Source organism: Lissotriton vulgaris, chromosome 2_1 (assembly GCF_964263255.1).
Source record: "Lissotriton vulgaris chromosome 2_1, aLisVul1.2, whole genome shotgun sequence".
In the NCBI taxonomy this organism is placed as follows: Eukaryota; Metazoa; Chordata; class Amphibia; order Caudata; family Salamandridae; genus Lissotriton; species Lissotriton vulgaris.
The window spans coordinates 1,726,915,304-1,726,941,603 of record NC_141687.1 but is presented as its reverse complement, the minus strand read 5'-3'; the positions used below and the strand labels follow the sequence as shown (position 1 = coordinate 1,726,941,603).

The 26,300-nt window shown below is 42.2% G+C and overlaps 1 protein-coding gene across 1 annotated transcript in view; it reads right to left on the bottom strand.

Moving 5' to 3' along the window:
* LOC147733200 (mucin-5AC-like) overlaps window positions 1-26,300 on the bottom strand; it is a 224,208-nt gene that overhangs the window by 94,403 nt on the left and 103,505 nt on the right. The window contains exons 19-22 of the mRNA XM_086956009.1: window positions 11,412-11,591; window positions 7,971-8,210; window positions 5,832-5,988; window positions 975-1,106 (exon numbers count right to left, since the gene is read on the bottom strand). Of these exons, the coding sequence (XP_086812135.1) occupies window positions 975-1,106; window positions 5,832-5,988; window positions 7,971-8,210; window positions 11,412-11,591 (709 nt within the window). The remainder of the gene's footprint in view (window positions 1-974; window positions 1,107-5,831; window positions 5,989-7,970; window positions 8,211-11,411; window positions 11,592-26,300) is intronic.

Below are 26,300 nucleotides of genomic sequence, written 5' to 3'. Positions count from 1 at the left end.
GCGTGCGCTGCAGGAAAGAGCGGTGGGGCAGATGGGCCAACTGGAGGGGGGGTGGGGGGGGGCGGGAGGGGGGGGAATGGAGGGATTTGAGAGACGACCACCAGGGAAAATTAAATAATGAATTCATTTTCCCCCGTGGTCGTCTCTCGAAAACCAGCCCCCCCCCCCCCCCCGTCAGCCGGCCCACCGCTCTTACTTCCAGCGGCCGCGGCTGCATATCTCTTAATCTTCTTTTTCCTAAAATGATAAATATGTGTGACATGTATGCAATGCATTGTCCTCTTCACATGACTAAACCCCCAAATTGCTTAGGTTTGTGCTAAATAAGTATGACTGTACACATATATCCATCCATCGAGTCCACACCCATTCATCAGTTCCATCTCCCTCTCCAAGAATTTCGTCTGGAAGACTTGAAAAATCACTCCCATTCCCATTGGCTCCTACACCCCTTTCTGCACAGTCAAGGGCAGAGAAGACATTATAATAAGAAGCAATATGCAGACCCGGCAGACATTTCTGCAACAGTTATGAGCAGGAACTAATGCCATGGCAGGGTGTGATGGCATAATGGATAGCTAGCACTTGCGCCCAGTAATCACATCATGCACGTGAAAGTGTCACGTATTTGAATCACCTGTCCAACCATTTAGGCTTTAACATGTCCATCCTACTATCCTGCTGTGTTTGTCTATCCGTCTGTCAAGCACTCCAAAGTGGCATAAAGAAGACAAGTAGCACTTTAAAAACACTTCATAATAAGTAAGTAGATTTCTCCCCTTCTTGCGGTTACTCTGCTTTGCCTACCCCAGTTTTTAAAGAGCACCCTCCGCCCTCGCTTAGCAAGTACTAGACACGCGTCTCTCAGCAAACATATCACTATCAGTCAGATGCCCACGTCTAATGGCGGTGCCACGCGGTCGAGTCAGTGGGCATCCTATGTGACACCTGCGCTTTCCTACGATTTCTCTCACCTTCCAGTGCTGGCAATACATACAAGCACTCCCCAGTGGGGTTCCGACAGGTCTTCAAGCAGGGGGCGCCGCAGGCCTGATAGTGCCAGTCGCAACCGTCATCATGTTTGTTAAAATAATCACAGAACAAGGCTGGGGAGAGGGGAAATATCAAAAACAGAATAAGACGACCATTTTAAATAACGCCTACAGAAACAGCCCTTCTTAGGGAATGCTGTATTGTTTTTAATATGTCACTGGCACAGTACAAAAAAGCATTTGCATTAAGAAGACTCAGTCACAAAATGTGTTAATCATTACATCATCCACAGTTTCATTGATTGCACCTGTAAAAACCAACATTCTACTTTTAGCAGTTGTCTTCTTTGATGCCAGGCAGTAACAGAAATATGAGCAGGCGCCCAATTACACACTGGGCTCACGATCTGGGTGTGTCATTGCACACTTTCATTTGGAATATATAACGTTACAACGCATGCAATTACAACGCATGCTTTTACAATGTAGTCTTTACATCGCAACTACAATAACATTGCATGATTTTACAACGCATGCCATTACAAAGCATTTTTTTAACTACCATTATAACGCATTCCTTTACAACACATACAATTACAACGCATACCATTACAATGCATAATACTTTTAGGGAAACATCAGGGTAAGTGTTGGATAGAGTAGGGGTAAAAATTACTATTCCCTTCCAGTGAGTGCAACAGTAGGGAAAGCGTTGGATAGTGTAGGGGTAAAAATTACTATTCCATGTACCCAAAAAACCCATACCCCTCTAATACTAAACAAATCTCCATTATTTACCTTATTATGTGTTGAATTGTCATTAGTTGTAATGGTATGCGTTGTAATGGCATGCGTTGTAGTGACATGCATTGCAATGGCATGCATTGTTTTGGCATGCAATGTAAAGGCAGTTGTGTTGTAACAGTTGCGTTGTAAAGGCAGGGTGTTGTAATGACTGTATTGAAATGGATGGTTTCCTTTTATTTGGTGCATTCACTGCAGATCAGCCCCATGCGCCCGATTACAGAAGATGCTCTTTCTCCAATGCAGCTTTGCAGGGAGCGAGGGCTGCAGTGAAGGTCAGCAGGATGTCTCCTGAACCATAGGCATACTTTTCACTACAAGCCAAACCAAACTAGCTTTGGTGGGGCAGATAGGATCGTAGGAGTAAGGAAGCCCACAGATATTCTTTCCAAATGGAGTCATCATGAGGACTGCAGGCGGTAATTTATTAACTCTATGCCACTTTCGCTAGACCACACAGTCTCTTCAACTCTGCGCCCTTATCGAAGATTTGCAAGGGGAAGGGCATTTTCTTAGTTGCATGATGCCATATCCTACGTTCAAATGAAGGAACACATTTGTAACACTGCGCTGATTTATAATGTACACCCCATAAATGGTATTGGAGAATAGACTGCACAAGTGTTCGCAAGCCTTCGGAAATGTGGAAGTGCGCTGATGGTCCAACAACGGGACGCAAACTCCTGGTGAGCTCAATGCCCACTTCTGTATCTATAATCTGGCCAGAGGTCCCACTGGATTTGTTCCACAAGTCAGCTTGTTGTGAATATGCAAATACGATTTGCATGATGCATTCAACTGCTCAACCTACCCGCTAGAATTTTTTTTCCTGTCTTCTCCAAGCTACCACTTCATTCATTTCTAATAAATCTATATTTCTGAATCTAGTGCTTCTTCACTAATCTGCAAATGCAAAGATGTTGTTTCTTGTTGCCTACAGCCTTTACTTTACGAAGACTACAGGGGGTAGGGTTACTCTTTAGAAATACCTGAATGGAAGTCCTAACGCTTTAATCTGGGCATCAACCAAAATGATTGAAAACAGGTAAAGTTAGGAAGACCCGGGGCTCTAGTTATCATTACTTCCTCTTAGGGTCAACATGTTTCAGCCACTTATATTCCCAACTGCTCATGGCTTTTGTCAGGACCAATTATACTACCGCAAACCACACCTATTCCATAATGCTGACGTAACTGGTTAATTCCCCATATGAATGTCAAGCACACCTAAACTACCTACCTACCTACCTACCTAGGGGCCCATTAGGATGGCGGGCAGACTTTGTCCGCCCGCCATCCTATCATGAAATAGGACCGCCCACCATAAGGGCGGAGGTCCCGTGGGGGCCATTAGGATGCACCCGCCACAGTGGCGGGCGTATCCTGCATTCCTGTCATTGTGGCCACAATGCCAGGAAGGCATGTTGTGCACTTCCATGCACAACATGCCAGGCACCGCGCGGTGCCTGCCATGTTGTGCATGGAACTGCAGAGGGTACCATAGGTACCCCCCATGTGCACCCCTCATTCTTCCCCACCCCACAACGGGCCCCCACAAGCAATCCCCGCATGCCTTTCCGTGGCGGAAAGGCATGTTTCCGCCCCATCCTAATATGGCTGGCAGTGTCTAACAGACACCGCCACCATATTAAACTCTTTTACGCTCGGTCAACTGGTTAACCGGGCGGGGAAGCGGCCGACAGTCTTTCCGTCTGCCGCGGTCACCCCACCATAGTAATATGGCGGGGGAAATGGGTGGCGGGCGGGGAAGGATCTCGGGCAGATCGCCACCGCCATGCGGGTGGGGGCGATCCGCCCGAGATCCTAATGGGCCCCTAAGTGTCTGTAAAAGGGGGTATATATAGGCACTTGATAGTGCTTCATAGGTAGATGGAGGAGAGGAGTGCCTGTTGTCACACAGACTCCAAGGTCTCTGCCAGCGCGGCTAAAATTTCTACGTCCATCCATTACACATTTAATGCTTTTTATGATATGAAAAGATTCTATGCATCTTGCAGAAATATTGTTGCAAGAGGAATAAGCATAGCATGCAAGAACCGCCACAGCATGGTGTATTTATTATTAGAACATTGGGATGTGGAGCACTCCATTGAAGACAATGGAGTGCACCATGCTTCTACGGGCTGGTAAACGTCCGCAGAGCAACATTCCAATGTTGTTTTCACAAAGGCCTCTCAGAGCCGAGGGGATTTCAACCCCCTAGGGATCTGAGAGGCCTTTGTTTTATTTGTTACAACATTCTGCCCTCTAGTGGCAGAATGTTCTAGTAGCCTTTTGGTCCTTCGTAGCTGGGCTATACCGGCTATTCAAGTCCTGCTCCCTTGTTAAAGGCCCTCGCCTTCAGCTTGGGCCTTTAACGCTGGAGCGGGCCTTTAATAGCCGGTATAGTCCGCTACGGTGGGCTATAAGGCTATAATAAACACCTGTCGGTGCTGAAGTCTTTAGAGATGTAAGGGGTACTTTTCACTACAGTTGGAAAGGCACACATTTAACATTTGTGTTTCAATTTTAGAGATAGGTCATTTTCAAATATTTCAAAAAGTAATGTCATGCCAAAGTTTAGGAAAAGAAGCATTAATGCATTACAAAAGCAATAATTATTGCATCACTAGTCATCATTTCATTGCCCACAAAAGGATGAAAGGCTAGGTGGATCATGCCAGTTTTCAGAAGACTTGCCGGTTACGCTGTAAGTTCTATTGAAAGTCCATTGATCCCCTGAACAGTTTGTTGAGAGACTTGCTCAAATAAAAAAATCTGTTGAGTGATACAGAGTCCTTAGCACTGTGTAATCACTGTCATTAATGACACAGACGAATGCTGAATTGAATTGAAATAGCATGTGTAAAGCGCTCACTTTGGCTGAAGATGTGTTGAAGAGTCTATGGATATATGTCTGGGTACATAATTTTAATCAGAATTATAAGTAAAACACTCAGAACCTCTTTTCCGAGATGAGATAGCCCATGTATTAAAACAAAAAGGACCAACTTTCTTAACTTTGCTAATAAAGTATTGCTTTATATTTTGAAGATAAACTCATATTACAAATGCACAGTGATTTACATACCTTAGACAAATGTTATCTTTAATCAGAGTAGGCACTTCTGGCTACGAAGGTAATATTTGATAATATTTTTATGCCTTGTTTTTATTCATTATTCTATTTATGTTCTTGCGTTGGCTGGCCACACTGCCTTGAGGTCGTTTCCTAGCACTGGAAGTTGGATGTGATTAACAAGTTCTAAAGTTAGACACTGCATACGCTTGGTACATGCATCCTGGCAAATTATCCTTAATGTGTACATCTGAACATTTAGAAGGGCAAATAAGAAGCACCTGGAGGACAAACAGGCCCAGAAGCACCAGCACTGTAGACTAATCTGCCTGCCACTGGAAAATGGTGAATATATATTCATGCGTTGATCACTATATTGGCTGCTATTTATAATTTACTATGAATTATCTACCCAGGTCTACATGTGATATGGCATTTCCAGAGACAACTCTTGCCACTGCTCTAACCTCAGGTGGCACAATTCTCCAGTTAAAACACTCCTTCCAGGGTCCTTAAAACGAAGGGTGCAGGAGAGGCCATGTATGTGAATATCATCCTCCGAACATATATGTGGTGAGCAAGGCTATTCTAACCACATTCATAGTCAAGCCCTGTGTTATAAAATACATTGGTAAAATAATTGTTGACAAATGCTGGCAAATGCTGACAAATGCACAAATGCTGTTATCACATGGTGAGTTGTATTGCCTCAGTGAAATTGTGTCAAAGGTGGGAGAGAAAGGACGATATTTCACTGTCTTTGGATGGAATTCCAAGAACTTTTGACACACTCGTGAATTTTGATAATGTAGGCAGGAGCATGACTCAACTACTCCCAGAGGAAACTTTGAGAGAGCGTTGTGCTTGTGCTCCTGTTTGTGATTCCCTTCCTCCTGCTTCCCCTGTATTGCCTGGTGTTGCTCATTTGTTTTGCAAGGTATGTGTGTGGTACTCACGGCATATTTCAGGGCTTCTCCAGTAGACACAAACTCCAGTGTCGCTGCAGGCCTGGGCGTAGGCAGCTACCGCAGTGCAGAAGCATTCACAGTCTCCGCCGGTGTCGCAGGCACAGGCGTCACCCACACATATATCATAGTATGGGACTGGGTCGATCTGCCCCAGGATGAGAGAAGCCCTTATTAGCCCGCATTCATGTTTTTACTTATACATTGTTAATTGTTTATTCACAGTACAACATGTAACCCATTGGGTCCTTGGCCCATGCCAAAACACAGAAAACACTCAACAAACACGCACACCCACCCACACACACACACACACACACATATATATAAATATAAATATTCATGCGTCTGTGAATGTGTGTGTATATATGCATATTTTATATATATATATATATATATATATATATATATATATATATGTACATTTATATTATATATATGTGTATACATATATATATGTATATATATATATGTATGTATGTATTTATAATAACAATTGGCAGGAATCAGCAGTTGAGTTATCTTAGTAGTGGGCTGGTAGGTTAACATTGACGAACCTTTGGATACGTCTCTCTCAATCGTGTTCTAGCTACTATAAGCTAAATGACAAGAAGACATGAATTGCTATGACTGCTGTTTCCCAATGTTCGCTTGTTATGTCTGATTCTGTTGTTTCAGACGTGTGACTGGTTAAGTATTAGAAATGCACACTTTCAGGTTTTTATAGGCTGAATACCAATGCACATTGCATTACTTTAAACATATGAAGACACAAATTCCTGAATTCTGATTCTTGTGGGGAAACACTATGGGGCTTATTTACAATCTCCTTGTACCACCGGTGCGTCACTTTTTCCAATATTAAAAGTGATGCACCGGAGGCGCAAGTGGCTTGTAATTAAGCCTCTATGTATTTAGTTAGTCCTTTTAGTTTACTAAACCCTAAGCCAGCGACCACTGTGAAGGTTGAGAGTCAAAAGCCCTTCCTCCAGGACCGAATCCTCGTTTATCATATTTATTTCTCGGTACTCTGTCTGTCTCTACCACTATCATTTTCTGCGCTCTGAGACCGATTCGGTGATATATGCGCTATATAAAAATAAATACATAGACATTTACTCCATAGTTTTACTCTGAATCGACATCTTACCCCCCCTCCCCACCAATAATTCAAGTTGGAGCAATGCACCTGAATAAAACTCCATGTAGTCCCTGAACCAAGTGGGCATGAGGAAATGGCAGGGCAGATTCGCGCTATCTATAGCATGTATAGCATATTTGTCACATCAGTTCTTTCTCTGTAAACTGTCATACTGTCATGGCTTAGTTGCTTCCTAATTTTTGTATCTCATGGGACCCGAAATTACAGCTTTGTATCCCACTGCCCACCTCCCCCTACAAATGGCTGTATCTGATAACGGCCCCAAAGCAGAGTGAAAGGCGATGATTTTCTATACATTTTAACATTTTACCGTTTCCAAGCACAGTTGCTTAGTTTTAATATCTGTTTTGCTGCTATGAGACACTCGTCCTTGTTTAGCGAGATGATCATTAGTTGGAGATGTTTCTTACATATTGTTACAATTGCAAACACAAAACAAAAAACATACAAAATGTACCAAAATGCAAAGTGAGCTGTTTGGCGCAAATCAAAAAGCAGGGTAAATTCTCGTAATTAGATTAATCTCTCTAGCTCCAAGAAAATCAAGAACAGAAATGAAGGCAGTCACCCTTCTTTGACAAAGACCCTCACTTGAGAGCTGTACCCAAGGTTCGAGTTGGGGTACTACGTGGGTGGACATTATCCCCCACTTATTTTACCGGGAGCTGGATAACTGGAGCAAATGGAACCACACATTCATTCTTTGGCCTTTCTGGGGCGAGATTGGGACTCATTCAGAACGCTGCTCACGCACTGGCTTCTCTGATGCAATCACGTCTAAGGGGTGAGCGAGGGGAGGCAATAAGTCTGATGGTGCAAGCCACCTTTCGTGACGTCACTTCCTGTCGTGACATCAGTGTCCCCCCACTTCTTTTTTTAGGACTTGTGCCCTGGCTGAACCTTACTAAAGTGGCGAATTAACCCTGAAAGGGCACTGACTTTCTAAGGGTGGTGACGCGGTTAAGTACCTGGCGGTGGCAGTCAGAGAAGGTAACACTCAAGATTATGCTGCATTGCTTTTGGGCCCAGAATCTCCTGGGTGCATTGTCCGCACAGGGCACTGGAGGGTGGGGCACATCCCCGCAGGAGGCGGAGAACTTCCAGCTGTTGCCAAATTCGGCCACGTCTTCGACCACAGAGTGGCTTCGGGTGGTGAAGTCATTCAAACTGTTCCCATCGAAGTTACCACAGAGGCCGCACACCGCACCCTAGGAGGTGAAGGGTTCAAAGTTAGAATGTAATAGGCATGACATTCGCAGCTACTGTGCATGAGTAAATTGCCCTCACACGTTGCTAAAGACGTTTGGGGTTAATCAATACCCCAGAAATACATAGAGGCCAGTGGCGGCACCTCGGCTAAGGTGGAGGAGCATTTCTCAACTGCTTCTCAGCAGTGATGTAAAGGAAACATAAAATGATAAGAACTCGCGCTATTATAATTTTATGTTTCTTCTGCTACAGCTTTGGCCAGCCAAACATTCATGCGCACTTCGCATCTTCTCCATGCAGGCTGAACATGCCCAGGCCCCCATTCCCTGGCTGAGCGTTGATCCAAGGCGCTGTCACAACACTGCATTGCAGCATTGTGATTGGCTATTGGGGCTTCCTGCTGCTTCCTGCATCCTGCTGCAGGACAGGAGTCAGGAAGTCAGGAAGAAGAGGACAGAGGAGATGCGGCTGCCGGCCCTCACAGGTAAGTGTTTTTAACCCCCCCCCACCCCCCACCCCCCACTTTCCTGCCCCCTCCCCAGCCTCACCCTGCTACTGATAGATACACATTTTTCAATGTTAATTTCTGGGGCTGACACTACATTGTGGAAGGATTTTTCAGTAAAGCAATCAACGAACAATACATATATTATATGTTCTTCTTTGGAGTTTCCCAAGGAGTGGCTGGAGTATAATTTATCTAGAACTCATGATTAATGACCCACCCATCTAGTGCCATAATCTAAATTCTTTGTCTGAGTATACCGTATACCGCATTGTTTTATCATACTTTCGGTCATTTTGAATAAATTGCTCTTAATCCTAAATGTCTGAAGTAACCACTCCACATATGCTGTGAAATTTGGGCTGAATTAGAGTTTGGCAGGTAGAGGTAAGTCTGCAGGAGAGGCGGTGTACTTTATTCCCAGCATATGCATAGTGCTTGTTTCACCAAATTTGAATTGTCTGCCAACCAGGTGCACAACTCTAAACATGGGCAAGAGCAGCCATTACGGTTTGTGATTCTGTTTTAGAAAAAGCAAAAACATATGACCCCCCACAACATGGGAATTTTTATGCCCCTTGACATTATAGGAGAGTACAAACTGACCATTGACTGCCCAATCAATCTAAACCAGGTATGCATTCAAATGGCTTAAATGTCCAACAGCCCTTACTCCATCAGGCTGTTGGATAGTATGTCACAGTATGTCAACGAAAGAGACAGTGGAGCATAAGTACAAGTACTTTTCACCACAAGAACGTTACTTTTTCCAACGTTCCTGTGGCGGTAAGGGCTTCGTTTATTTACAAAGCAGCGTAATGCCCTTATGATTAGCATGAAATGGGTGGGCAGTGGCTGTTGCGGTGGGCGTTACACTGCAGCACCCATTGATTTTGATGCTGCCCCCTATTTACAATGGTGGCGTAAATAGAAGGCAGTGCCAAATTAAGACCAGGGAAAACCTGGTCTTAACTTAGCGAAACGAGGAGAAATGCTTTATTTATCCTCGTTTTTGCTTTTCTCATGCGTGATGCCTTGTGCAGCACACATGTAAAGAGCAACATGCTTTGGATTGTTTATGTTCAGGAAGGTGACCTTCCTGCACATAAACAATCTTTAAAAAAAGGTATTTTGTAACTTCCATGTGTGCTGCATTAAGCAGCATACTTAGAAGTGACAAAAAGGCATTTAAAAATTGTGTATGTGCAGGAAGGGACTCATTCCTGCATATTAACAATCTTCCCCTGCACACAGACACCGTTGCACTATGGTGCTAGGGTGCCTGCGTTGGCGCTAGGCTGCTAAGTGTAACGCAAGCGCAGGGGGAAATGCAAGGCTGCACCATATTCTTGTAAATATGGTGCAGCCTTGCGTTTCTGAAGTGGTGGAGTGAGGCTTTAAGCCATGGCGGCTAACGCCTCACTCCATCACTTCTTTGTACATATTCCCTAGAGTAGTCTCCTTTGTTGACATACTTAAGATCTGCCCACCTGTAAATCAGGTTGAGCTTACTTTAAGTTTGACAAAGAGGGTACTTGCAGTTGCTACAGAGGGCCATCTATACCAAACTCTAAATCAGCCTCTTTGCCTCAAGCACAAGCACTGTGTGCCACAACCCCATCATCATCTGTGTTTGATACAATTTGAGATATTGCTACGAAATCTTTAATTTCTCCTTATTCAATCGCTTTTTAATAAAAGATTTAAGAATACCACTCAGTTTGATAGTACCTGCACCATAGATGTTAACTGAAAGTCTCTAACCCCATTCAGTATCTCCCTCAATCCCATTCATCACGACTAACACACTACATCACTGCAAGTCACTGCTGTGGAGATCATTTGTTTCTGATTGTCCTTTTTCGCCTGCAACCTGAAAGGAACTTGAAGGATGTTGGAGGACTTGGCTTCAACCTTCACTTCTAAGACACTGGTGAGCCCATCTCTTGGACTTCGTAAAACTCTGTTTCTATATTGTCATGCAAAGGTTGGGAATAATCAATGAGACATTCTACAAGGATCAATATCTCAGACCCATATCCAAAATAGTCAAACTTCACAAATATACATATTTTTATTCCATCAGTCGAAATTAACTGACCAGTGTTTACCTTTTGACTGTGGTGCAATTTTAAATAATTGTTCACCCTTGAGGACCCCTGCCCTAAAAAATGACAGCATTGAGTGGATGTCTAATATTCCGACTGTCTCAAGGAACCGGCTTTCATTGTCAGTGAAGTTCTTTTTGCCAGACTTCTAGTCGTTCCTCTATTTAGAAAGCCCCACAAAGAGGACCGTACTACTTTCTTCTAGTCATTTGAAATGTGGATTTATCTATTCATTACTACATAGAAATAACATGGTTGTTTCCTCTGTAGTTTGTTAGCAAGTCTACAGTTTCACACTCTGTTGACTGATAGTTTTAGTCACCAAAAGCTACCTTACAATCTGTATGACTGCAAGTCAATCCCCCATTCCCATTGTGTCTGGCTGGAGCGTTTCTTGATCACTCAGTGTGTTATGAATGAATTCAACAATGTCTCTTTGGTATTAGCTCTGTGAGACTGTCTGTAAGCAGGTCAATGGCTCTACTGCTGTTGTATCACCCTTGCTTGTTTAGCCAAGGCTGATCCGAATAAGGAGCTGGAGACCTTCCACTGCTGAATTATAACAACCCCAGGTCTACAAGACTCACCGTGAACGCTGTAGTGAGCTTGACAAAGATGGTAGTCTTCTTGTCCCACAAAAGGATCATTCCATTGCTTCCTTCCACCACCAGGTATATGCCCATGTATCGGATCTTGTAGGGGATGCGCTTTCCTATAGCCGTGTCAACCACTGAGAACTGTGCATCGCTAAATGTGAACCTGTAGCTCTAATCCAAAAGGAAAAATGAGAGGTTATTTTGAATGTAAGAAGCTCTGACTACCAGATGAAAGGTTAGACTACGATCTAAAAAAATAAATGAGAATCAGGCATTGCCATATTGAAGCTCCTTTGCCATGTAAAACTTTAGCATAGATTAAGGGTACATAGACATACATTTTCTCATGAATATAGGGATTTTGGAGCCCCTATATAACACTGGAACTAATCATTTTATATACTATATTGTGGTCGTAAAGAATGTAGTAGCTGTCCATAAATGCAGCCTTGAAATAAAAACATTAAGTACAGCATGATTTCATATTTAGTATCTCATTTGCTCTTTAGCTCTGGTAAGAGTGTTTGAACTAGAGTTTCACAACAGAAATCAGTACGCACACTGACGATAATAAATGTAGGGTTGAAACAAAAACGATTAAGCACATAAATATTTCACCATAATATCTACAATTTAGTTCTTGAAAAAGTGCTGCAATTGTGAACCTTAAACACATGGGTGAGGCTGCAAATAATAACAAAATAAAATGCAATTGTGTTAGTTTTATACGTTTTGATCATTCTGATACATCCAGCTGTGTACATATCTACGACTTAGAAATGAACAGGTTTATAATGTTTTTGCATTTAATATAACCTTTGCGCTAGAAGGAGCTTTTAACCTTTGAACCATGTATTTTCAAATATAGTTAGCACCCTAACAAAAAATAAATACAGTTTTTAAATTAAAACAGCAAGCAGACTCAATTCTGGCATTCTGTGTATTTAGGGGTATATTAACCTCTCCAGTGCTCATGACGAGCGATAAAAAACCCAGCGATAGCGGCATTTTGGGAGGTTATCGCTGGTAATGCAGCGATAAAACTTCAAGGATAGGGATATCCTTGTTGATAGCCCATGGTCGATTAGCCATGTAATCCACCTCCCATTGGATTACATTTCTCCTATTATTTTGCTCTGGAACGCCCACTTTGCATATCATTAGAGATGCAAAGGGAAGCGTAGTGAAAAAGGGTGCTAACATGTGATTTTGCATGTTAGCACCCTGTTGTTGATAGGGCGATATTTTTATCTCCGCTTCTTTGGCTTTTAAAGACAAAAAAGCAGAGATACTTTTTACTCTAGAGACATCGTTTGGTTCGTGAACCATGTACCAAAGGTTTGAGCCGAGATATTGATATGAACACTGAAAAAATAAAATGTAACATACATTTCATGTCTTTTGATTGCACAGTTTTTTAAATACTCTTAATTAACGCATGTAAATCCTTGCTTTGCTAACATTTCTAACCAAGGTGGTCAACCAGTATTGACCAGCCACCCTCAGTGAATTTGGCCCTCAGCCAAGACCGGCATAGGATGGTTGAGAAGGTCAGGAGCTCTTCACGACCTACTGCGAATAGCCAAATAAGTGTAGGAGTCTTCAATGTTAATTTAATTATTTTTAAATTGTTTAAAAAAACGTGTGAAATTATTTTTGTCATTTATTTCTTAATAATACATTTTAATTTTTTTAAGGTTTGCAAATTTTGGGATTTACAAACTCTTAAAGACTTGTGGGCCTTCTGCATCATTACAGGTGCACAAACCAAGACAAGGGCCTGAGAAACCGATAGGCATGGGCAACTAGGGTCCAACCCTTGAGCTAAATTTCATTTTTTTAAATTAAACACATGTTTGTTTTAGTCTTGTTTTATTTATTAAAACCATAGTTATTTTTCTAATGTCCTGTTGAATATTTTTGTGAGCTGTTTTCCCTGCTTTCCTGCCTGACATGTTACACAAATACTTTACTCACAGTCTCTAAAGTGAAGCCTATCTGCTCTGTGCCAAGCTACCAGAGGGTGGGCACAGGTTAATTCAGTGTTTGCCTGCCTTTTACCCTGACTAGGATTGTGATTGCTGCTTGACCAGGGTTCATACCCCAGTCAACCAACAACCCAATTTCTAACATTGTTCATGATCGGTTGGTTGCTTCTCAGCATCAAGACCAGAAGGCTGCTAAGTTATTTAGCTATTTGATGTCCTGTTATCTATGTAATGTGCTTGAGCCTAATGGCATGTCCCCATATAATATGATGACATACACAGGTAGGGGTGGTAGTTCAGCCATCAAATACATCTTCATCTCGGGAAACCTAGCCACTAGTATCTAAAGAGGAAGGGGCTGGTTCCCAGAACCACAGTCTACTTGTAATTTTGCTTGTCTGTCCAACAATGAGGTACAATGAGCCAGTGGACTGTCAGGCCCAAACTCTAACTAAAGATAATGGATGTAGGCTAGCTTGGAAACATGAGCATATGAGGAGCATTTTTCACCAGATATTTGCTGACTGTTCGAAGGTGGCGAATAGATGCCTCTCCATTAATCTCTATCCCTCCTTTATTCCCTCTTTTATTGTAGAGTGCCTTGTAACATTGTGTGTTGACATGAGGCACCTGCTCATGAAACCAACGAGGGCCCATTGAGGGAAAGAGAAATCAAGGTTTGAAAGCGAATACCAGGTTGCGAAAAGCATTGCATTCCTCCCCAAGGAACAGGAACTAAATAGTATTCTGAAGAAGGGAGAAAGGAACTTGCAAAGTTTCTGCAAACTCAAACATACTATTGCATTCTGACCGGTGATTTATTCTATCATATTTTCCAAGACACATATGAAGGTTTTAGTTATGAACATCAGACCCAACGACTGGGCTTCTCTTTTCACCAGGATTTGCTACCACTTAATGACAAAAATTATATTGATTACATTGCTCCAAGGTTGCCCAACTTTCACATCAATATGTCTTTTATGCTATAAGAAGTGGCGGCTGCCAGCTATGGGGCGGGGTGCGTGCAAATGGGGTCGAAAATATATAAATTAAATTCATGCTCAAATGTTATGTTATGTTATGTTACCCAATTTATAAAGCGCGGCGTATACCTGAAGGTGTCTTGGCGCTGATTCTGTGAGAGATGGTGAGCAGAGTAATAGAACCTACTGATAAAAAATTCAAGTTGTTAGAAGTTCCCTAAACTGAAGCAAGGAAGGGGCAGATCTTTTTATGAGTGGCCGGAGGTGCCAGGATGTAACTGCTCTGACCACAAAGCACTGCCACCTCATTTCGATTTTTTAAATCTAATGGAATTTATTCTCTGCATGCCTGATGATCTTAGGCTTCTAGTTGGGGTGTACCAATGGAAGGTTTCCTTCAAAAAGGTGGGCCAAGAATCATGTAGCGCTTTATAGGTTGAAGGGCCTTGAAGTTATTTCTATATTTGACCTTCAGCCAGTGGAGGTCTTTGAGTGTGATGGAAACTGAATGATGCCTGGGTATCTCTAGTAGAAGTCTGGCTGCAGAATTGTGGAGAACCTGCAATTTGTTTAAACACTGGACTTGCAAGGCCACGTAGGGCAGTTACAGTAGTCTATTTTTGATAATACTAAGGTGGATATCACTGACTTTACTAACTGAGATAGGCAGAAAGATGACTTTTATTAGCATTCTCAAGATGTTATATGAGGAGGAGAACACTGTATTGACTTGATTGCCTAGAAGTAGATGATCATCTATGATGACCCCCAGACATTTCGCTTTCCTGGTAGGACAGGAAGGGGTTCCATATCTGCAGGCCAGCAGAGAGCAGACCAGAAATTGGGGTTATTGCTGAGTATGATCACCTCGGTCATCCCGGCGTTGAGTAAGATAGTGCTCGTTCATTCAATCATAAATGTATTTCATGCAGTTATGAATACGGATGCTGGTGTCTTATGCATTCTTAGTGGATGATAGCAGTATTTGCGTATTGTCCGCATATGGTGTAAGAGAGAACCTGAAGGATAGAACCATAGGAGTTTGATCTGCAACACAAACATTAAAAAGGGTGGGGCCAAGTGAAGAGCCCTGCAGAACCCCACAGGGCAGAAGGAAAGATTTTGAAGAAAAGGCATCGATGTTGATCACATTTTCACTGTCTCCAAGGCAGGGGGAAAGTAGTTTCAGAGCAAGGTTTTTAATGCCTTTTACTTCCAAACAGTTTCTCAAGATGGAATGATTCACTGTATTGAATGCCGCAGACAGGTCCAGCAAGATTAGAGCGGCTGATTCCCCCTCATCCAGGATGAACTTTAGTCCATCCGTGGCCTTGATCAAGCAGTCTCTGTCCCATGCTCCAATCTAAATCCAAACAGGGTGGGGTCAAGGAGATTGAAATCCAATATGAACTGATTAAGTTTGATGTTCATCACTTTTTCAACTATTTTAGCGCGGAAGGGGAGTCTGTAGATTTGCTGGTAGTTGATAGGATCTTCGGGGTCCGCATTTGTTTTTTTATAGAAGGGGCAGAATGGAGGCCTGTTTTTTTTGGGGGGAGGAAAGATACCATTCTTAAACATGTTGTTAAATATGCTTGAAAATGGATCTGCTATAATATCGGGGACCAACTTAATGACTGAAGGCGGGAAAGGATCATCTGCAGAGCCTGATTTGATGGTCAATATGAGGTCTTTTATTTGCGTGGAAGAGACAGCGGAAAAAGATTTGAGAGTATTTATTGTCGGGTCAATTATAGGAAGGATGATGGTTGTCAGTGTGATCAAAGGGGTAGACAATTGAATCTACAAAGGCTTTAAAATTAGAGGCAATTTTATTGCAGAAAGACTGGCTAACCCAATCCCCTTTGTAATCTGGTTGTCTAGTGAGCTTATTAATGACTTGGCAAAGTACTTTAACTGAGTTTTTAGCTGATTCAATTTGTGATGAAAAATAGGCAGATTTTTCTGTTATCAGAAGAGATTTATATTTGGTTAGTGAAAATGTATACATTTCCCTCTTGTGGGAAATATATTGGGCTCTCCATTTCCTCTCTTGGCATCTGCAGCTTTGTTTTTCATGCCTCAAGGCCTCCTAAAACTAAGGGGCAGATGGAGAGTCCTGCATTGGTTTTTTTTCTTTATAGGGACTCTTTGGGCAAAGTTGGAGTTGAGTCAGTAAGTATATACCTCTGCTGCGAGTTCCAGATTCACGACAGCCGGGGCATGGATGATATTAACAACTGCTTTAGATGATTTGGATCAATGTTAGCCCAGGCTCTGAGTTGAGCAGAGCAATGCCCCTTGCTCTGGAGTGTTGTTAGCTGCAGGACAGTTAATCATAAAAAAGATGGCTGCATGATCAGACCATTCTAGAGGAAGCACTTTAAGACTAGTGATATCTTTGTTGTTAGAAAATACTGCATCTAGCGTATGCCCAGCTTTATGTGTGGAAACAGTACTAAGAAGATTAAGATCTACTGCATCCATAATTTCTAATAAGGATGCAGTGTCCTTGTCTTCCCCCTGCTCTAAGTGAAAGTTGAAATCTCCTAAAATGGTAAAATTAGCATTACAAATATGTACTTCAAGTAGTGAGCTCATAGAACTTAACAAGCCAGGTTTCGGGAATGGAGGGCGATAAATAAGAGAGCCCCTGAAGGTATATTTTTATGTGCCCTAAATTGAATGACAGGGCTTCACAGTTTTCAGACTGCATGGTAGTGAAATTGGCCCTGATATTCTCACTTTAGATGACAGCCAATCACCCTCCTCTTTTAAATGGATGGTACTGCCTATGTCGATGGTATCCGGCAGTTCAGGCATAGAGGGGTTGGTAGACCAGGTTTCTGTGATAAGCATGATATCAGATTTGTGAGAGTCAATGAGTTCTGCTACTTCAAAAGCATGTTTCACTAGAGGGCGGACATTAATCAGCATGCAAATATAATCCAAGGAATCATCTTTTCTAGGTGTTTTAGGCTGAGGTCTATGAACTTAGAAAGGCTGGAAAGGCCAAGCAGTTGAAAGCCACAGATTTTGCAAGTACCCTCCAAGCCCTGACAGTGAGCTCACAGGTTAAAACAGTCTTGCTTATGGTTTCAGTAGTTTAGGTCATGGAGACTTTTACTGGAAAGGGAGATTCTGGCCTAATATCTGGGGCAGGACTGCCATGGGGACTGGACCTGGGTGCGGTCTAGGAGTAGACAGGCGCAGATGTGCTTGCATTTGGTGCACCCGCTGCGCGCCTGGCTAAGCATTTCTTTTGAAGTGCCCTCCCGGAAGTAGTGCGTGAGCAGCAACACGAAACACTGAAATGCCAACCAACCTAAAATGGCGCTCAGGTATGGCGTGCAATCATCAGCACTCTCTCCGCTCCATCGGGAGCCCCGGCGGCAGACCAAAGAGTGAGATGATTTCCTACACAGTAACTGACCCAAGTATCACTACTTCATAACAATACAACAGTGACAAGATTAGCCAAGTGTTTTGAAAAGGTAAAAAGCAGCCGCAATGCTAGAGTGAAGATTTTGGAAGCATACAATAAAGTCTGAGCTGCACCTTACTCGCTCTCGTGTCCTGCATTACATTAATTTCATTATCGTTTTAAATTTAAAATGTTTATCTTTAAAATGGTAATGTAATGCATGTCGTCGATTTAGGGCAATTGGAAACATAAAATCTTTTTTTTTAAAAATGAAATTAAAAACATGTTTTTGCTACGTCCCACTAATCTTTTCTCCTCGGGTCCAACAACTACCCTAACCAATCCTAGCGCTGCTCTCAAACAGCATGAGAGCAGTGCCAGGATTGGATGAAGCAGACTCACTAAGCCCTCCATAGAGCACTGGAGGTCTATGCTTGATCTCAACCCAGCTGTCAAGACAGCTGGGTTGAGAGTTTTAAAGTGTGCATGTCTGTCTGATAGGGGAGATTTTGAAAGACAACAAGGAAGGAAAATCAATTATTTATGTAATTTTCCCGCCTGGTCAACTGTTGAAATCAAAACCACACCCACCAGGCCCCACCGACCCTACCTAAACGGGGAACGGTTGGTGGTCGGACTGTCATTGTGCTGGGGTTTAGAAAGGGGAACATCCAGGACCATCAATGCTACTGTCTGATTTTCCTACTAGAGTCCACTCTAAACATATTTGGGTGTGTTATTCCTGAAGGTTTTTTGTGTTTGACAGCAGTGTCCATGAACCTCCCTGAGTTTCAGTCTGGTTTTAAGACAGGTCTGGCTAATATGGAGCAATGTGTCAATTTGCATTTGCTGATGAGTAAATATAATGTTGCTGAGCGTAGTCCAATATGCCTGGCCTTTATGGACCTTTCCTGCATGTTTGATAGTGTAAACAGGCAGAAGCTGAGGGATGTTTTGCTCCAAATGGGAGTGGAGGCTGTTAGTGGACTTTCTGCCAGCTCTTCATGGCAAACTCTCTGCCACTGTTCAGTTTGGGGATGGGGAGAGAAGGCACATATCCTTTTTTGCTCAATCGTACAGTAAGCCAGGGTTGCATGCTTGCCCCTATCTTGTTTTTGCTTCATATCAACGTCCTTGAGGTTTTTTAGTTGGTAGAGAGCTGGACTTGCCGCCAGTAGTTAAGAATAAACCTATTCCCATTTTAATGTAGGTAGGCAGTGATGTCCTCTTAGGCAGAAATCCTAATGGTCTCAAAATTCTATTTGACAGTTCTGGAGATTTTATGGGGAAACTGAATTTGGAAACTAACCTCTCCAAAAGGTTTATTCTGACTGTGGCCCAACAACATGAAAATGAGTCAGTTAGCAATTAACAGGAATACGCTGAAGAGAGTTACCTGGTTTCTCTATTTGGGGGTTACTTTTGATCAGTCTTGTTTATGGGATCCTTGTATATCAAGCAAGGAGAGTACCCCAGTAGTAAGGTCTATCTTTAATACAGATTCAAAACCTAGCCCAAAAACTATTTTTCCTTTATTGCAAATATATAAAAGAAAATGTATCCCATTATTGACCTATGGTGTAGGTATCTGGGGTATATGATGTAAGTACCTTACAAGTTGAGCAGAACAGGGTTTATAGGTGAGTAATGGGGATCCCAGTGAGAGTGCTCACTACCCAAGAAGCGCCAAGAAACCTCTGGTGTTAGTGCGCTTAAAAAGTTTCACTTAACATAACATAACATAACCCAACACACAAGGAGTTGAGTCTGGAGTATGTGGTCTAACTGGCTCCTTTATTTCTTTGAGAATCATGATGGTACATCCAACATGCCTTGCATTATAAAGAAGCCATTGAGGATTGTTTAACCTGTGACTAGTGGACCTGAGAGGAATTCCTTGGCTCAAATACATTAGAGATGTTTTCATCAAAGTCGGCAGCTCACTCCTTTTCTTCACTTCAAAAGGGGTAAGGAAATCACATTGGGGTGGATTGCCAAGTACTTCCTGGCTGCAAGGCAAGCTGCAGAAAACAGGTTGAGTTAAATCCTAGGTTAAATCCTATATGCAGAAAAATGTTTTGATTTAAACCTCTGATGGTTTAGAGCCTCATCTGGACCTGGTCATCCATTTGTGGGAGCAGGTGCCAGAATAGAGGGGCATATTTCCAAGGGCAAGTATCGCCGCTTTATCGGCGAATTGCGCCGCGAAAGTGGCGATACAGCTAGAGCCCTATTACCAAGGGCACTTTAAAGCCTGGGCCAAGCCCACTTTGCATGTCGGCGATAAACATCGCTAATGACATGCAAAGTGGGCGTTCCCAGGCCCAACCACATGAAAAATGAGGTTGGAGGTGGGAACACCCTATTACCAAGGCAGGCATTGGGAGACAAAAACCTGCAATAAACTCATTCATCGCAGGTCTCCCAACGCCTGCTCCGACCAGGCGTTAGGCATTGTTAATATAGGGGTGTGGATCATAAAGCTAAATCCACACCCCATAGTATCAAGGCCCACATTAGCACATGAAAACAACGTTTGTTTTCATGCGCTAATGTGCCATATCGCTGACTATCGCTGGATTTCTAATCGCCTGCCTGATGCGCATTGATAATTGCACGCTAATTAGGCATTGAAATCCGGCGATAGCCGGCGATACGGAGATGTGCATTGTGCGTTTTGCAACGCACACCTCGGTAATATGCCCCAAATTGTCTTCTACTCGGTGGCACATATGTTTCCCTCTTGGTCAACATGATAATTCCAGCATTTGTTTCTGACCATGTGATGAAGTCTGGGTCGGAACCTTCTACTCTTCTCTGTCTTTGTAAATTGTATAAATCAATGTCCATTAAATTTAGGTTTGCATTTAAAAAGGTCAATATTTTAAGAGGTGCAGACCAGCGTCACTGTATTTCCAATAATTAAACTGTCCCGAAGTTTGCTTCAGAGTGAATTCGTAATAGCTTATTTTTTTGAACCTGTATTTCAGCGATGCGGCGAGCACAAGGTAAGTGGTTTTATTTATTTTGTCCTACGCACCTGGGGAAGTGAGAACCTACAAACTACCATATCAGTACCCCTTATGGGGGAGCACAGTAGGCAGCCTGGGACAGAAGTAGAGCACAGCAACCGGGTAGCAACAGGTAACCCTTGCAAGCAGCAGCAGGATTGTTTGAGTGTTGTGGCCCTGCAGCATGATGGATAGCAGGAGATTGGGTTGCCCAGTCGGGAGCTCGATTAGAGTGTGACCACATTCACACTCCACTGTAAACCACTGCCTCTCATTTACTTCTCCCACCTTTCCATAATATTTAAATTGCCTTTGCTTTACTTTGCCCTTCATCACTTTGTCCCGTTTTCCTGATTCTAAACTTCACCATAATGCTAGCTGTAAAATAAGGATCCACAAATTGAAGGTGAAAAGTAGAGATTTATTTGAAGAAAAGATCCCATCCACAGGTGAGCATCCAGCCAGCAATAAAGTAGGATAGCAACTGCTTGGTGATCAAAGGATAACATTCCATATGAGAATCCAGTGCCTCATGACATCAGCGCAGCTATGTCATGAGGCACAGACACACAGAACCAGGATGCCACACATCTCCCTTCTAACAACAACAAGAAAATTATAAGGGAAAACTAGACAATGCAAAAACATAAATCATCCAGTGACGTAGTCTTTTAAATATTTAGGAGAATGAGAAACTCTTGCAGACTTGCGAAGAAGTGAGGAAGACTCAACTCTAGGAGTTTGAGAATGACGACTGCAAGAAGCCTCCACAAGATCATTGCTAACCACCACCACCCTGTTCAAATTCCAAACACGATGATCAGCAGTTTTGATGGCGTTCTTAAAAACTTTGATGACACGAATAGGCTTCTTAAAGGTAGTAGAAAGAGCCTTATTGTTTTTGCAGGGATTCTTAATAAGTACCCAATCTCCAACTTTAACAGGTGTGATCTTAACAGAATGTCTCGCATCAAACATCTTTTTCCTAGATTCAATTCTAGAAAGTTCACGCAACATCCACTCATCACAGTCATCACGAGGAGGTGGTTGCAGATCATTGACCCATGCAGGTACCACAAGGGTATTAGGAGTACGTGATCTAAAAAGTTCAAAGGGGGTCTTTCCAGTAACGGCATGGGGAGATAACCTGTAAACCTTAACCTTCTTAAAGACATCTGTCCTCCAATCTGTGCCAGCAGACTTAGCCATTCTGATAGTTTCTTTAAGAACACGGTTAAATCTCTCAACCATACCGTTGGTTTCTGGGTGGTAAAGGGAAGACTTTTTGTGTTTAACTCCTTGCTCTAACAGAAAATTTTCCATCTCCTTAGAGACTAATTGGGGACCATTATCTGTGAGGATGGCGTTAGGGATGCCCTCTCTAGCAAAAAGTTTGGTCAAAAAATCCACCACATGCCTAGTCTCGATACCACAAGTTATGGCAATTTCTGGCCACCTAGAAAAGAAATCAACAAGAACAAGAACATACCACTCACAACCAGCTGATGTAATAGGCCCCAAAATATCCAAACCCACCTCTTTCCAAGGCGCATCTGGTCTGTCTCTAATCACCATGGGTTGGACTTTAGGTTTTGCTACCTTCTCACTAAGAGCACAGTCAATGCAATCCCTAACTTTGCGTTCCACTTCCAAATCCATATTTGGCCACCAATATGACCTCCTCAAAATCTCCTTAGTTTTAGAAACTCCTAAATGGCCAATATGTGCTAAAGACATAAGCTCATCCCGAAGAGCTAGGGGTGGAACCAATCTAGTTCCTCTAAAAAGTAAGCCATCCTGTTCAGAAAGCTGATCTTTGACATGCCAAAATTTCTCAAGGCCTTCATTACATTTGGGTTTAATCTTCCATCCTGTCATTAGGAGTTTAAGTACCTCTACAAGAGTCAAATCCTCCTGAACCATCTTCAACCACCTCTCTTTATCAATGACAGCCTCTTCTACAACACAAACCATCTCATCATCCTCATCACAATCTTCCTCCTCCTCAATCTCAGAACTGGGAACAAGGAGAGACAAGGCATCCGCCACTTTGTTTTCTACTCCATGTAGGTACTTTACATCAAAATCATAATCTTGCAAACCAACAACCCATTTTGTGATCCTACCAGACACCGCATCTATACCTTTTTTTTTTTTAATTTCACAAAGTGTCTTGTGATCCGTTCTGACTTCAAAATTTGTTCCCCACAATAAGTTTTTAAACTTCTTGACTGACCAGTAAACAGCGAGAGCTTCACGCTCAATTACCGAGTATCGAGTTTCAGCTCCCTTTAAACTCCTTGACAAGAAAAGAATGACCCTCTCAATGCCCTCAAATTTCTGTACAAGTACCGCACCTAAACCTTTCAAGCTTGCATCAGTGATCAAAATAGATTTCTCAGAAGGATCAAAACTGCTCAATTTCGGAGCAGAAGCTAGCCTCTCTTTGACGACCTCAAATTCGTGCTGACATTTCTCTCCCCAAATGAAATCTACACCCTTCTTCAACAAATATCTCATATTGGCACATAAAGAGGCAAAGTCTTTCACAAACTTGCTATAATATTCAGCAAGTCCCAAAAAACTCATCAACTCTTCCTTGTTCTGTGGGGGAGACATCTTAGAAATGGTAGAGATCAGATTTTCCTTAGGCAAAATTCCTCCTTCCATAGTGTGACCTAGATAATCAATGGAAGTTTTTCTAAACTTACATTTCTCAATTTTGACAGTCAAACCTGCATCACACAACCTTCCTAGAACAGCAAACAGCCTAAAATCATGTTGAGAATTATCTATGCCAAACACAAGAATATCGTCCTGATAGACTCTGACACCATGTAGACCTTTTAAGACCTTCTCTAATGCCCTCTGAAAAACCGATGTGGCTGACACTAAACCAAATGGTAGTCTGACGAACCTAAAAGTGCCATAAGGTGTCACAAAAGAGGTTAAATCTTTCGAATCCTCTTCCAATCTAATCTGATGGTACGCGGACCTTAGATCAATGGTGCTGAAAATTTTAGCACCTTTGAGTAGCATAAGCATGTCCGCAATCTTGGGTAGAGGATAATGATCAGTAACCACACACTTGTTGAGTTCTCTTAAATCAACACAGAGACGGAGAGAGTTGTCCGATTTCTTGGCTGCGACAATCGGGGCAACCCACTCCGTTCCCTCTACTGTTTCTATAATGCCTCCCTTGACCAGCTTATCAAGTTCATCTTTAACTTGTTCTCTGACTGCTACAGGTACATTTCGTACTTTGCAACAGACAGGTATAGCATCCTTCTTCAAGATGATACGATGACAATAGTCATTAAGACATCCCAAATTTTCCGAAAAAACTTTAGGAAATTTGATTTTCAGTTCACTAGTGAAATCATGAGAAACTAATGAAACAATTTGAGGTGAGCAGAGAAAGGGCTCTTTTAGAAGAATAGGAGGTGTCGAGTTCGGATCAAGCATAACACCCAAATCTTTGAGAGCGAACCAGCTTATTATGCTATCTCCTTTTTGAGAAACATAAATTTTTGCTTTGGCCAACCTATTCTTATAATTAATCATTCCTTCAAAAACCCCAAGTAGTTTAATGGGTTGACCAGCATAACCAAATGGTCTTATATCGGGGCGTGACAGGTCAAGTTTATGTCCCAACTTACTAAAAAAAAAATCCTTTGCTACAATAGTAATTTTTGCGCCAGAATCGAACAAAACTTTTGTGGGATAACCTTCTACCAAAATTTCATCACAAGGGGAATTCTTTGCTTCTTCAGCACTTACAGTTTGAATACAAATTTGCCCACAATCTAGGTGTTCATCTAGATTATCTTCATTTTCAAAATCATAAAAAATTTCATTCACTCTACCTCTATAGTTTCCCCCTTTACAACATGAGGTGAAGTGTCCTTTCCTTTTGCACTTACTACAATAAGCTTTCCAACCTGGACATTGTCTATCTGTGGCAAAATGCCCCATTTTACCACATCTGTAACATTTTACTTGGGAGAAATCCAAACTGTTCTCTTTTTTTTTATAAGGAATTTTGTTCGAAACATTTTCATTACCAGACTCTTTTTGGTGATTTTCACTTGTCCTAGCAGTAGATTTCACAACATTCACAGTTTCTTTAGTAGTTTTGTTCTCACCATTCTTTTTAATGACTTCTACACATTTAATAGAATGTTCTATCCTCTTAGCAATAGTAAGAACTTCCTCTAAAGAAGGTTCATCCTTTTGCCACAATTCTTCTCTCACCTTTTCAATATAACACCCAAGCATGAACTGATCTCTAATATGTTCATCAAGACTTGCCCCACACTTACACGAGGAAGCAAGTTTCCTTAAAGCTGTAATATAGTTCTCAATCGTCTCTTCTTCCATTTGTGTTCTCCGACCAAAATGATATCTTTCTAAAATTGTACTGACTCTAGGAAGATAATGCTCATCCAGTTTTGCAATACATATTTCATATTCATTTAAACTACCATCATCAATGTCAGGCAAATGATCGAATACCTCTTGTCCTTCTGCCCCCAAACAGTGTAAAAGTAGGGCTGTCTTCCTTTCAGCACTCAAACTAGATCCACACACCCTTGCATACCTTTCGAACACTTTACGCCATTTTTTCCATCTAATAGGTGGATCCCCAGGTGAGGACAAAAAGAAAGGAGGAGCAGTGACATTTTGAATATTGTTGTTAAATAAAGAAAAATAGAGCACAAAATGAAAATAAGAAAAGAAATGTCTACTATGTGTGTGTGTCACAGTAGGACACACAAAATCAGTTCCAAGTAAGTGTATCAAATTACAATGTGTGTGTGTCACAGTAGAGGACACACAAGAGGTTGTCTAATATGTCAGGTTGTCTAATATGTGTGTGTGTCACAGTAGTAGGACACACAATAGCAAGTAGCAGGACACACAACAGCTTGTCTAAAATGTGTGTGTGTCACAGTGGCAGAACACACAACAAGAGTTTCCAGTGAATGTGTTAGAGGTGAATGAATCAAGAAAACAGTACCTTTAAATCGTTGATAGAGAACGTGGCAAAGTTTGTAGAGAATAAAAGAGCTCAGGGTGAAATAGAAGAATGTCGATGACTAGCGGTGTTTATAACGCGATTAGAGCGTAACGCGTATATTGTAAAAAGAAAACCAAAGAATTCACCAATCAAAGATGGCGCCCACATTTGCGTGACTCCCAGGGTGCCTTGCGGCACGTTTGCGTGACTCCCGGCAGGCTTTGTGAAGAGTCGAGAAGCGAAACGAAGCTGTATGTTTATCTTCCAAAGCTTCCAGATTCTGGCAATGGCGTTCCTTTGGAAGAGGCAGCTCGCTCGTGAAGACGCTCGCTCGTGAAGACGCTTGCGAAGACGTTGGCAGGTAGGACACTATTCGAAAAATGCAGGTTGCAGAGATCGAGTGCGCTGTGTAAAATAAGCGCAAAAGTGTCTGATGAAGTAATTTAAAAGT